Genomic DNA, 13445 nt, shown 5'->3' on the forward strand with positions numbered 1-13445 from the left:
TGATACTGCCTGCCTCGCCAAGGGCCGACCTCTGCTTCCTAGAGATGTTAACGCAGGATGGAGCATATACGTAAAACCATAAATTAACATAATCGAAGGCATGGTGACCTATTGTAGCCAGGTTCTCCTTTAAACCGTATCTACCCATTTAAAGAGTCCTTTTTACCCCCCTCTAAATCTTGGACTACTTCTTAAACTAAACGAGTACCAATTTGTGAGTGCCTATTACGTCCCTAACTAGGCCTCAAAGGTTAAAGTTACCTAAGTTTCCTGCTTCTATTGAGTACACAGTCTGCTTCATTATCAGAAACCAGACCCTGGAAATAACCTGGGACGCTGACGTAGGTCAGGAACGCCGGCTCCCAAGTTTTTGGTACAAACCGACAAAAAACGAGGGACTGGGATCCCGCCCCTTTGAGCCCTCTGTCAGTCAACCTGTCTGTGGGCGGGCGCCATGCTAAAAGACTACGTCCACGCACATCTCTGCGCATGCGCCCCAGGGAGGCGGGTGACCCTGAGACGTTACCGTCGTGCAGTGCGCAGCTAAGTCGTCGCGCGTGCGCAAGCGCTCAACGCGGAGGCCTGCCGGAAGTCAAGATGGCGCGTATGTGGTCTCCAGGCCGCAGTTGGCGCTTTATCAGTATCTAAACCGTGTGTTTTCTAAGGGGTGGCAAACGCCCTCTCCGCCGCCATGGCCCGGCATCGGAATGTCCGAGGCTATAACTACGATGAAGGTAGGTGGCAGGGCATGCCGGAACGTCACTTTCGCGGTTCCAGCTGGAATCTCAGCCCGTTGGCTCCCACTTGGATCTGTGAGTTTCTCGTTAGTGGTGTCAGGCTGGAATTCGGAGTAGCCTCAGTTGGAGAAAATAACAATACATCTGAGTGCCCGCGAATGGCATTGTTTTAAGTCATGATTTCTGCCCTCTGGGATTGATTTTATTTAGGGAGAGGGAGGTTGCTGCATGCCGTCGTATGGGAAGGACATTTGGGAATGTTGGGATCTGCTGATATTTGTGCACGTAAGCATTATCATCCCCCCCCCCCCCATTTTCTCCTCCCAGTTCGGGTAGACAATTGTCTACTTCTAGGTAGTGTCTTCCGACCCCCCTTTCAGAAATGCTCATGAAACTGTGCTAATTTGTAAAAGGCCAGTTGACTTCATGCTTACATTCAGCTGTCTGCTGTAACTAGATTTACGTGGTAAATTGTTTGTTGTTTGTTCATACATACTTAGTACAAAACCTGGCTTGAGCAGATAACTTATTCTCTATGAGTTTCAAGTTAAATTGGAAAGTTAGGAGATGATAAAAAAGATATCAGAAAGACCCAGTGAATAAGTGGATCAGATGATCTTGAGGTGTGTATACCCAGTTCTTGGTTGATCATGGATCTTGGAATGGGAGGAGAAAAAAAGGCGATGCTAGAAGCAGGGGGGCTCTGGATCATACTTCTTGATTAAAAAAAAAAAATGAAATACAAATGAGCATATGAATGTTCTCTAGGAGTTTAAAAGGAGTTAGAATTAGTTTAGGGTAAGTGCATCCTCTCCACAGTGGATAATTATAGGCATCACCAGCATCATGCAAACTAAAATTATAAACAAATATGAAGGAGTACAAAAAAGGAGTAAAGACCTATTGCTTTTTAAAGTGCAGGTCGTGTAAGTGTGCTTAATATGTTGGTGGTTGTTACTGGCACTGCCAGACAATTATTCTAGAACATCAGTATTGCCCTAACCACAGTGGAGGGTAGCTAACACCCTGTGCTACATTTGGAGACTGTCTCCTAGTCAGCTTGTCATGTGTTATGTTCCTGGTGTTCATTTAAGATTGGAGGCCGTTTTAAGTGTTGCAGTGGATGTAAACATGGCGTGTGGATCACTGCTACCTGTGAGATGACTTTAGCCCGACAGTTATTTTTGAGGTTATGATATGAAAAATATGAATAGGCCTAATTGCAACTTATTTATTAATAAGTATTTATAATTTCCTCAACCAACATTAATTGAGTGCTTATTCTTCATTAATGGAGTGCTTAGAGTACTGCTCTAAGCTTTGGGGACTGATAGTTGGATGTTTGCGAGACTCTAAAGGGGAGAATATACAAGTAACAGATGAGTCGAGTATGACATGCTACAAAAATTACTCCCAAGGTGCTGTGGGAGCTATGTAAGTGAGAACACCTTATTCAGTGTGGGTTGGCGGAATTTAAGCAGGATTTCTATGTGAAGTAAAGTCCTTCTGGAGGAGAGGTGCTTGGCATGTGGGAGTAAGTGCTAAATCTCTTTTCACCTAGGCAACTCCAGTTCAGGTTGTCCTTCATGTTTCTTTGGAACAATTGATGACATCATAAACAAGCTGTTCCTATAGCATAGGAAGTTCATCCCCAATTTCTGGTTATAAAAGTTCTACTCATTTTAAGGATTCAGTTTATTTCTCTTTTATCTTAAAGTTTCCCCCCTTGTATTAATTTCAAATAATAATTTGAAAATTCTTTAAAGTAATATGATGTTATTAGAGAGTATGTGCTTTAAACCTATTGGTTCCTCTATTTAACTTTCACTTTGTTCTTTGTAATTTGGGTAGTACTTTACTTGGCTGCCTTCATTCAGCTAATGCTATGTTAACTACTAATTTAAAAGTGCTAGGAGGGCATAGTCCATACCTTATTGTTATGTTTGCTCTATTGTTATATTTATTCCAGCAGCTGGAACAATGCTTTATGTGCAGTAAATATTACAGAATTTTACTGAGGAGAAGAACCACTTTACAAAAATCTTAGGAAAGAATTCTCTTCATTTTTTTATATTGTGGCACTGTTAGGATCAATTTCAGTTGAAAAACTGACCTAGAAAAGTTTCTTGGCATTCATATCTAAAAATAGTATTTTCAAGTGGCTCCTTATTAATTTGCTGATAATAAAGTGTTTACTTGGGATTGTGGTCTAATAGTTTATTGACTGTTACATATTTTTAAAAAGATTTTACTTATTTATTTGACAGGAGGAGAGAGAGAGAGCACAAGCAAGGGAGCAGCAGAGAGAGGGGAGAGAGGGAGCAGCAGAGAGAGGGGGAAGCAGGCTCTCTGCTGAGCAGGGAGCCAAGGATTGGGTTGGATCACAGGACCCTGGGGATCATGACCTGAACCGAAGGCAGACAGTTAACTGGCTGAGCCACCCAGGCATCCCAGGCAGCTACATATTTTTATCCAGTAGTAGCATTTATTTAATTTTTCTTTGCTGTAGATGTTTCATCCCTTGAACATGTGTTCCTACTATATGAATACCGTCAGAAACTAGCTAACTATCCTTTGGAATTTGCTTAAATACTGTATTCCAGGGGATCTTTCCTTAGCCACCCCACTCCCAGTTCTGTTTTTGTTGTTCGTATGTGTGATCCCAAATCACTCTATAATCACTCTGTATTTCTCATGTCTCAGACACTTATCATGTAATTTTGTAATTGCCTGCTTTTGTGTCTTTTTTCCTGTTAGATTTTAGATTCATAGAGATCTGGAAATGTACCTGTCATTCACTGTTGTCCCTCAGATATGTCTAATAGTCCTTGGCATAATCTATATATCAAATGAATGAATGCATTTATGTAAATATATTTACCTTTTTTGTATGTTTTAGTTTTAAATTGATTCACTAATTTATAATAAAAGGAAAACTAATTTAGTTCTAGCCTTGTGCCAGGTAGTTGGCTAAGACAGAACCTTTCCCTGAAGGAGCTTATAGTCTCATGGAATGAAACAGATAATAGTGTTTTGAAGACAAATGGAGGAGTGTGCGAGAGAGTGGAAGTGGCAGGGGGGCTTGTGGCTTTACCAGAATGGTCAGGGAAGACATATGCAAATAGGTGATGTTTTAGCTAGAACCTTACTGAGGAAAAAGAAACAGCCTTAGGAAAATCTGGGCAAAGTGCCTATTCTGGTCAGTAGGAAAAAAGTCTCCATCAGCATGAACAAAGAGCATAAGGGAATTTAGGATAAGATGGTTTTTATAGAAATTAACCAGCTGGACATGAAGAAAAACTGCTTTCATGCTCTGATTGTATTCCTTATACTAGTTAGTTGTATGGGAAACAAATGCTTTGGTCATGGAAGGGCACTTGGTGAAAAGAATGATTGATGACTTCAGATTTTTAACCCTGGAGAGATGATTCAAGTTTGAGGTCTCTGATACTATCATTTTTTAATCACATGCAGTGAAAACTTGGAAGAATTTTAAGAAAACCCAGTTAGCTTAAAAACCAAAGAACTATGTATGTCTTTATGAATATAGAAAGTAAGTACCTACATTGGGGTAAAATTTTTAGAATTTTTTGGAGAAATAGACATTCCAAGCTCCTTTAATTTTGAGGGACAGTTTAGTTTGGAGAGAATTCAGATGCTCCTTTGTTAATAACTAAGAATATAAAATGGAACTTATGAAGAATTTGTCTCTTGTTTTTTTATTTTAGATTTTGAAGATGATGATCTCTATGGCCAGTCTGTAGAGGATGATTATTGTATTTCGCCATCAACAGGTGACTTTTAAAAAATAATTTGATTTCCACTTATTTGGTTGTTAAAAAATGTTAAGTATTATTGTCATTCTAGGACTAGAGTGTTCCATAAGACTATAATGTTATGTAACATTTAAAAAGATAATGTCTTTAACTTTTATAAATGTATAAAATTATTTCTTTACCCATGAATAGAGACTAAAGTTTTGATTTCATCATTTAGCTTTAAACATTTGAAGAAAATTTTGAAAACTATGTTTTTTCCAGTATTCTTTGTAACTTGCAAATAATCTGAGTTGTACCGAAATGGTAATTTAGTCAGTAACGAAAATCTAGAACTTCTGAAGGCCGGTAGTAATTAATTTTATATATTCAGCAATCTCTTGAATCTTAGAAACATTGAAGTGTCACGCATAGACTTCTCTTCATATGGTACTTCAGTTTATCTACTATTAAACAGTTTGTTAAATCAACCAGATCCATGTAGGTCAGTCTTCCTGGAGACAGAATGATTTAGAGTTCACGCTCCTATAGGACTCCACATTAGAGCTTCATCTCCTGTCTTTACCAGCTGAAAGAGTTCTTCTTGACACCATATAAAGGAAACATGATACATTCATACCTTCTTTTCAGCAAAGACATAGTCTTTGACCAGACCTTTTCTCCTAATTTCCCTAACAATGTATTTGTCTTCATATTTCTGCCTACTCTATAAACTTTTGGTTAAAATGCATTGTTGAATTTTACTCTGCCAGGAAAGGGTAAAATTAAATATAGTTAGGTACAACATAAATATAATTCACAAAACTCATTTTCTGTGACTTCAAAGGCTTAATACAATTAACATTTGTATCAAAATCCGCTTTGTCTTTAATACCATATAGTCTGCAGAGCTGTCCTGTACCCCTGTGCTTGCTTTAAGCTCCCTTTCAGTCTCTGAAGACCAGATATGTTCTTTTGACTTTCTTTATAAAGCATAGGTGTTCCACAAGTTGTCTTAGCACCTCTTCTCTTCCTGCCATTTCTTATCCTGTTACTTGTTCCTCTGAAATGCATCTAGCTCTTTATTTGTACTTTCCTCATTTAGTCTTATTAATCAAGGCCTTTCCTCTTTCTCTAGTGTTACACTGTTACCAATCAGGATCCTATTAGGAGATAGAAATTGCACCAGTTGTTTTGTCAGAGAGAATTTAATACAAGAAGTTCACCAGATTTTAAAGAGTGAAAAATGCAAGAAAGGCAAGCAAAATACCAAGGAAGGCGGTAACTTCAGGAAGCATTTAGTTGTAGAGGAGCAAATGGGTGAGGTCAGACCCAACTTTTTAGAAGCTTGTAGAATGCCTCCTTGGAGCTGGGGCTTAGACCTGTGACGAGGGTTCTGCTTTGCCTCTGAAATTCAGAGGAGGGACTGTGAAATGGGGAATTCAACTCTCTGAGGAGGGGGACTGCATGGCTGGTACTGGTGTCGGCAAAAGGCCGACAATTCAGCCTTTTGAAGAGGGAATTCTAGCTGGCTTGCTGGTCATGGTGTCTGAGGGATGTAGGTGGGGACACATGGAAGCTGGTTTTGGGAGTTTTGGGCAGACTGCTCACTGGTTCTAATTGCTGTTACTGTAGTGCGCAATGTGGGTGAGGCAAAGGGGGATGCACAAATAGTAAAAAGGAAAGGAGCACTTGTGTTCTTCCCCTGGCCTTCCAGTCTCCCTTTAGCATCTTCCTCATTGGCTGATCCCCAAAGGAGCTAACTGTCGAAGAAATGAACTTCCTGGAGACTGCAACCCCAGTATCACAAAGCAGAATGAAGGCTGGGTGTGAAGCTCAGATGGCTTCATCAGCATTCCTTTAGAGCTCCTTATGCAGGGGTTCAAGGCCACATTGCATAGGGATGAGGAATAAAATAAAAGAAATAAAACAAAAAAAGTTTTTGTCCAAGGAACCTCTCAGACACATGCCATTTGCAATGTTAAAGAAAACTTCATGGCTTAACCCTTGCGGGCTCCTGTAATAATACTGTCAGAGTTGACTAGGTGATTAAGTGATAGCTGCTAGCATGAACTTCATCACTCATATTGTTAAGCACAATAGAGAGCATGACATGCTCATGAAATGAGAAGATGATGTGGGTGTGATAATTAGATTGGAGTTTTAAAAAAATCCCTTCTACAAAGTAGAGACTGGATTGAAGGCGGTACATGAGTGGATATACATAGATTAGTTTGGAGGTTATAATACTAACTAAAGATGGAGATATTAGACAGTTGTTCTTAAAATGTCCATGTGCCATTAGCATCACTTGAGAATTTATTAGAAAAGTAATTCTTGGCCCTGTTTCAGTCAGAAACTCAAGAATGGAGCACAGCTACTGTTTTAACAAGCCCTCAATGGTATGTTGATGCTTGCTTTGAGAATCATTTGTTTAGGACAAGGGTGGTAGCATTAGATTTGGAGAGAAATTCTAGAGATAATTAGAGGAGTTAAGGCCTACAGATTTAGAAGTTGCTTGAATCTGACTTGTACAGGGGTGGGAACCTTTATAGAGGGAGGAACTACTGAAAGAAATCTTAATCTTGCAGGTTAACACATTGATTTATCTAGTCTTATCTGAATAAATCATGCTTAATCTTGTGTTAGGAATTGATGATACATTCTGAGGTCAGACATTCTGAGAGTGTTTTTCTGAGATTTACACTCATGGTCTAGCTTTCCTGAGGTCAGAGTTTATCCTTGTGTCTCTCATAGCTCTTTATGTGTATCTTGTGTGTGGTTCATATTCAGGAAAGTTTTATAATTTGAGTTACTTTGGTATACTCCAAGAAGTCAGTGATACTATTGAAGCAGGAGATAGTTAAATGGTTTTGAGTTTTTTCTGTGACAAACTGTATTTTTAACAAAAACATCTGGTTTGGGATTTTTAAATTTTTTAAAACATAGTGATGATATTAGATCAGAAACTTTTCTTCTTTAGTGGTATATTTTCCAGGTGATTTTCAGGAAAAATAATGAAGAGTTTTAGAAGGATCCTCTCTGTTCTCAAACTGCCACTATCATTGTAGAGATGATCATAGTCATGGTCTTAAAGAATTCTGATAATTGAGTGCTTTATCAATAGGCATTTTTCTAAAATTCATCAGCGCTTGTATTTTTTTGAACTCTACTAAGCACAGTTTTCATGATTTTTAAATGTTACAGCTTTTTTTCCTTTGGAAAGATTGACTTTGATACTGAATATTGAACATATGTCAAGGAATTGGGGATGGCAAAAACAACATATATATAACTTTATTTGAACAGTTATGGGTTTTGTTTTGCCTACTAAAATTAGAAGTGTTAAAGATAAACCAAAGCATATTGAAATTTTTAAGAATTTATTTGAGCAAACATCATTTTGAATCAGGTAGCTCCAAACTGGAGGTGGTTAGGCGTGCTCCACTGGAATGGAGCTAGGAGCAGGGGTTTTATAGAGAAGACAGGAAACAAAGTAAAGAAATTATTTGTTTGGCTGTAGCTTAAGGGTTGCATTATTTGGGAAAGCCTAGTTGGCTTTTTGTGATTGATTGTTCCTGAGACATTCATAGTAATTGACTCTTGCTTCGTTTTTCATTTGTTAACAAGGTATCTGAGCTACTGTAGTCAAAAGGTCTTCAATGATAACTTAAGCAGTAGTAATCTTTATTCAGTGTGTTCCAACTCAAAATCTTTATTGAGTATTAATGTGTATGAAAACCCCTATTTAATAAATTTATAAATTAGTTTAGCATGTTAGAGGTCGTCTTCAGACATGCCATAGCAGTGTGGTGGGTGGAGCCATAGTCCTACATGAAGGGGCCTGGGAAGGCTTCTGGAAGGAAGGGAGATTGGACTGGTCAATTTGGGAGGAAGAATGGCTTTGTTCCGAGGAAGAAAATAGCGCTTGAGCAGTGGCCTCTATGTGAGGCTTATTTGAGAACACATATGATGCAGCAGAAAAGAGGACTAGGAAAGAAAGTAGGAGGCAAGCTGTGGAAGAATATTTTTTTTTTTTTTTTTTAAGATTTTATTTATTTGGCAGACAGAGATCCCAAGTAGGCAGAGAGACAGGCAGAGAGAGAGGGGGAAGCAAACTCCCCACTGAGCAGAGAGCCCACTGGGATGCAGGGCTCGATCCCAGGACCCTGGGGTCATGACCTGAGCTGAAGGCAGAGGCTTTAACCCACTGAGCCACCCAGGTGCCCCTGGAAGGCAATTTTTAATTGTAGGTGTGTCCTGTCAGCTTAGTGAAGGGTTTTGAGTGAGGGGGCTGTATTTTGGGAAGGGAATTGATTGACTGTACAGAGTGGACTCTGGGGGGGCTTGTAGGCCAGTATTTCCTGATCTTCCCTGATGATATTGGTTAGCTGGGAGACCAAATGCAGCTTTAAAAATACAGGTTTCCTGGGGTGCCCGGGTGGCTCAGTGGGTTAAAGCCTCTGCCTTCGGCTCAGGTCATGATTCCGGGGTCCTGGGATCGAGCCCCACATCGGGCCCTCTGCTCATCAGGGAGCTTGCTTCCTCCTCTCTCTGACTGCCTCTCTGCCTACTTGTAATCTCTGTCTGTCAAATAAATAAATAAAATTAAAAAAAAAAAAAACAGGTTTCCTGCCCCATATCCAACCTCACTGAATCAGAACCTTTAGAGCAAGAAGCCCAGACAGCTGTGTCATTAATGAATGCCTCTTAGATGATTTTTATTTTAAGGTGTTAAGGAAACAATTTGGTTTTGAATCAGGTTTTGAATTCTTAAAACTTTCATGTTTGTTAAACTGCCTTAAGTTTTAAACGTCAACATGGGTGTCCCCAATTTTTCAAAAAGCATTTCCATTAAAGTTTGTGATTTAAATTTAGAAACAAATAGCATTTTTTATTATCCTTTTTCTCTCCGTTGCTTTTTTTCTTACTATTTTATTGTATTTGTTGCCTTTTGGGCTCTCATTTCAACTTCAAAGATTTGGACTATTTTTCCCCACTAGTAATTATTTTCCTGGGGGAATTTGTCTATCCTCCTTTCCTCCCCACTTGCCAGCAAATCTAGCCAACACTGCTTCCAAAACAGTGGCCATAGTATAGGTTTCTGAGTTGGGTTTGTGTGTTCATCTGGGGTAAGAACCCCCCACCCCAACTCGGAAAAAATAGCTCCTCTGAGGTTGAGTTGCAGCCTGGATATTGACAACTTCCCTTCTCCTGTCAGTATTTCCTAAGTAAAAATTGTTGGGGGAAATTATCTGATTTTTTCCCTCACTTAATTTTTTATTTTTCTTGGGGTTTTCCTCACAGGTAAAAGCTATGAGAGGAAGTTGAGGCAAGTATATTTGTTACTTTTAGGCTAAACTGAATAGTTTATTATAGCTAGGAAAATAATTTGTAAATCACCAGGCACAAAGTGGCCCAGTTTATGTTTTTTAGTACTACCACATTTTATTAATCGCCACAGAATGTAAGGTATATTGTAATTTTAGGTACCACCTAAAGTAAATCTCCTGTCAGTCTAAATGTTGCATGATGTTGGATGCCATTTGATTGTAAGACACATCCTCGTTCTGAGATTTTAACATGAAATTAGTGGTCATCTTAGAGAGTCTGTAAATAGGAAGACTCTTCTGTTTAGCCATGCTGACTTTTTAATAGTGTTCTATTCTTGTACTGAAGGGGGATAAAAATAGGGAGAAATATATAAAACATAATGTGTGTATTCTTGAAAAACCTTATGGTCTTCAAAACTGTATACTGAAAATAACAGAACATCTGGGAAAAACTAGGATCATGACAGATGAGTCAACCTGTAAAGTACTATCAAAAGCAGTAATCATCTTAATAAAAATGCTTGCACATTTGAAAAGATACCTTAACTTGCTAATAAAGAAATATTCCAGTAAATATAGGAGTTTACATTTTAAAAAACGTAAAAATCTTTATAGAAATGTGAGAAAAAGTTGAACTAATGAATAATGTTGCAAAGGCAAATGCTCACAGATGTTGGAGAGCCAAGCAGTAAGCATGCACAAAGCGACACACGTCCTCCAAACTGAGCCAAGAGGAAGCCTGTGGGTCTCTCTGGCATTGCAGTCCCATTATAGATACAGTGTCATATTCTGTGCTGGGTATTCCCTTGTCCCTGCTGCTTTTAGGTGATGCCAAACATCCCCTCCCTCTCTAAGTGTTGAGGGGAAAAAAAAAATCTCATAAGTCAAAGCACTTGAATATTATGTCCTCATCATTCTCCTCTTTACCATTTGTGTGAATAGGTCTTGTTGAGGTAACATGCCTTGTAGCAGAATAGATTGAATCTCTCAGCTGTCCTGTATCTCTCTTGTTTGTTTTTCTTGTCCAAAATGTCTTCCACCTCTTCCTCAGTTTTTCTGACCCTCTTACCTCATTTTTTAGAACTGTGCTGATCTTCAGTGATTACTTAATCTTCTGTGCTTCTTTGGCACTTGTTACCTATATTGCTCTTTTGGCTTTTAAAATACATCATTACATTTTTTTTCTTGGCCTTTCCTACTCTTCCATAAGGCCATTGTTGATTTAGTCTATGCATAGATAGCTGTTATGCTACAGCCTTCTGCATATGGGAGTTACGCATAAGCCATAGTATTATTATCTGGTCTGTATGTGCATTATTTATATGCAGTAGTTGCAAACTTTGAATGGAGTTAGCTTCCCTTTCTTTCGTAGATGTGCCTTCTTGACAACATGAACAAAAGTTAAGTGTAGGAACACTAAGCAGTATAGACTTCAGTGTTCTGTGCTCTTCCAGAAAACTAAATAATATAAAATCCCTAATAACACCTTGCCTATAGAATACTGTATTGAAATTTCCTTCTTATTCTTTAATTTTATTTCTTCACAATTGAGCACAGTCCTAGGAATTGAGTTCATTGGGAATCCAGCTGAGGTGGAAGAGTTAGCACTTGGGATGCGTGTGATGATTTTCTCCTTTGCTCACTTGCGTTTTATTTATGATACTCAGGCATATATTGTCTTTCCTCCTTTTAATGAAATCTACAATACCAGCTATATATTAAGTAATGACACTGCTGTAGAATGGCATAGACTAGTCGCTGAAAGTCAGTGAGGTATGTGACACTAGTATACAGCGTAGACAGTGTTTGACAGTAGGAGTTGTTCAAAAGTTAAGGCCTATGATTTTGGTCAGCTGTAGGGTTCAAGCAAAATCAGCAATTCTCGGAAAGTGAAAATTAACTTGTTTTTAGTATTTTCTTAATTATGCAGATAAGCAGGTTTGGTATGTGGTTTGAAATATTTGTTCCAAAGATGAGAACATTTTGCATGGAAGATGGAGTAGTAGGCAGGGATGAGGTGTTAGGAAAGGTAGTGTTCGAAAACTATGACAAAAGTCAGCTCGGTGGAGCTGTTAGAGATGGGAAGAAAGAAGGAGGATGGTTGTTAAAGCCAGTGAGTAGTTACTGAGGATATCCGACCAGGATTTAGGATATGGTATATTTTGTCTTTGTTTTTGATTCTATCCATTATTATAGAATGTGGGTAAATGGCCATAGGTGGTAGGTCAGAATCTTTAATTTGTATTTTAACTTTTGTCGGGGGGAACAAAAGACTTACTGGGAAGTGGCTGTGCTACAGCATTTTCCCATCATTTTCTCTTCTAGCTGCTCAATTTATTTACTCGCGGCGTGACAGACCTTCCCTTGGTGAGCCTGTAGAAGAATACGATTACGACGATCTGAAAGAGTCTTCCAATTCTCTTTTGAACCATCAGCTGAGTGGAATTGATCAAGGTATAGTAAAGAGTAGTTAATCTCTTCTTCCTGTGTGAACGTGATTGTTGATCAATACACCAGAATTTATTAGGTTTATTGCAGTTGTTCACAGTAGTGATTGTGGGTAAGAATGGTACAAAAATGTCTCTTATGTCTTCAAAGGAAATTTACATTTTATTAAGTATATTTTTTGAGGAGTGTATGGTTAACTCGATGGTTGAAATATTGGTTGTGTGACTGTTATTTAGTAACTGGAATATTTGACTGAGATCTTCATTTATTTAGGAGAGAAACTTAAGTGATTTATTTTCTTTTAGCAATATTTATTGTTTCATGAGCTCTAATAGGGAAAGATAGGTATATTGTGGATAAAAATATAGTCATTGTAAGTAATTTTTGCCCAGGAAGGAGGAAAGTTGGACATCCTAATAGAGTTTCAAATCCTTCTTTTGTTTTGTTTTGAAAACTGAGGGTTCTTTCATGACATCATTTATGTATGGCTTTACTTACTTTCTGTTCTAGCTCGTCTTTATTCATGCCTTGATCACATGAGAGAGGTACTTGGAGACACTGTGCCAGATGACACTTTGATTGAAGCCGTTCTGAAGAACAAGTTTGATGTGCAGAAGGCTTTGGCAATGGTTCTGGAACAAGATAAAATGCAGAATTGGAAGGTCAAGAGTGAGGGAGCAATATCTACAGGGAAGATAGCAAAAGGTATGCTTTTACTTGTTTTCTTTTAGTTTTTTTACAGTTAATGCTTTAAAAGAGGCTTTGATTTGCTTTAGCTGTTTAGAAAAATGGGCAGAAAATTGTGCATGTTACAGTAATCCTGATGATCATCAATTGATTTACCCATTTGTGAATCTTTAAACTGAGTGCTGTGTTTTCTTTCCTTTGTTAAAGATTGTTTTTTGATTATTTCCCTGCTTTTTTGAAAACTAGAAGAATATGGGGGGAATAAAATCAGATAAAAACAAGACAAGACACTTGTTGCTTCTTGTCAGTAGCTTAGAAAGTTTTTTAATTTTTTTTTTTTTATTAACTCTGATGGCTCAGGAGATGGAAATTAATAGCCAGACAATTAATTACAAAAATGCCCTTATGTTTATAGCATTTGTAAATGTATTAGTTTTATTTGAATGTTGTAAGTATCATAATTATACTGTTCTTGCATTTCAAAG

General features: G+C 38.1%; 1 protein-coding gene across 3 annotated transcripts in view; it reads left to right on the forward strand.

The window, feature by feature from the left end:
* Positions 1-514: 514 nt before the first annotated feature.
* Positions 515-13445, forward strand: part of HBS1L (HBS1 like translational GTPase) — an 84150-nt gene continuing 71219 nt past the window's right edge. Inside the window, exons 1-4 of one of the 3 annotated variants that reach the window (XM_059177492.1) lie at positions 515-734; positions 4466-4531; positions 12151-12279; positions 12784-12978. In XM_059177492.1, coding sequence (XP_059033475.1) covers positions 692-734; positions 4466-4531; positions 12151-12279; positions 12784-12978 — 433 coding nt within the window. In that variant the 5' untranslated portion in view covers positions 515-691. The remainder of the gene's footprint in view (positions 735-4465; positions 4532-12150; positions 12280-12783; positions 12979-13445) is intronic. The other 2 variants (XR_009354627.1, XM_059177491.1) reach the window with 2 other exon arrangements.

This window comes from Mustela lutreola, chromosome 6 (assembly GCF_030435805.1).
Source record: "Mustela lutreola isolate mMusLut2 chromosome 6, mMusLut2.pri, whole genome shotgun sequence".
NCBI classification, from domain to species: Eukaryota; Metazoa; Chordata; class Mammalia; order Carnivora; family Mustelidae; genus Mustela; species Mustela lutreola.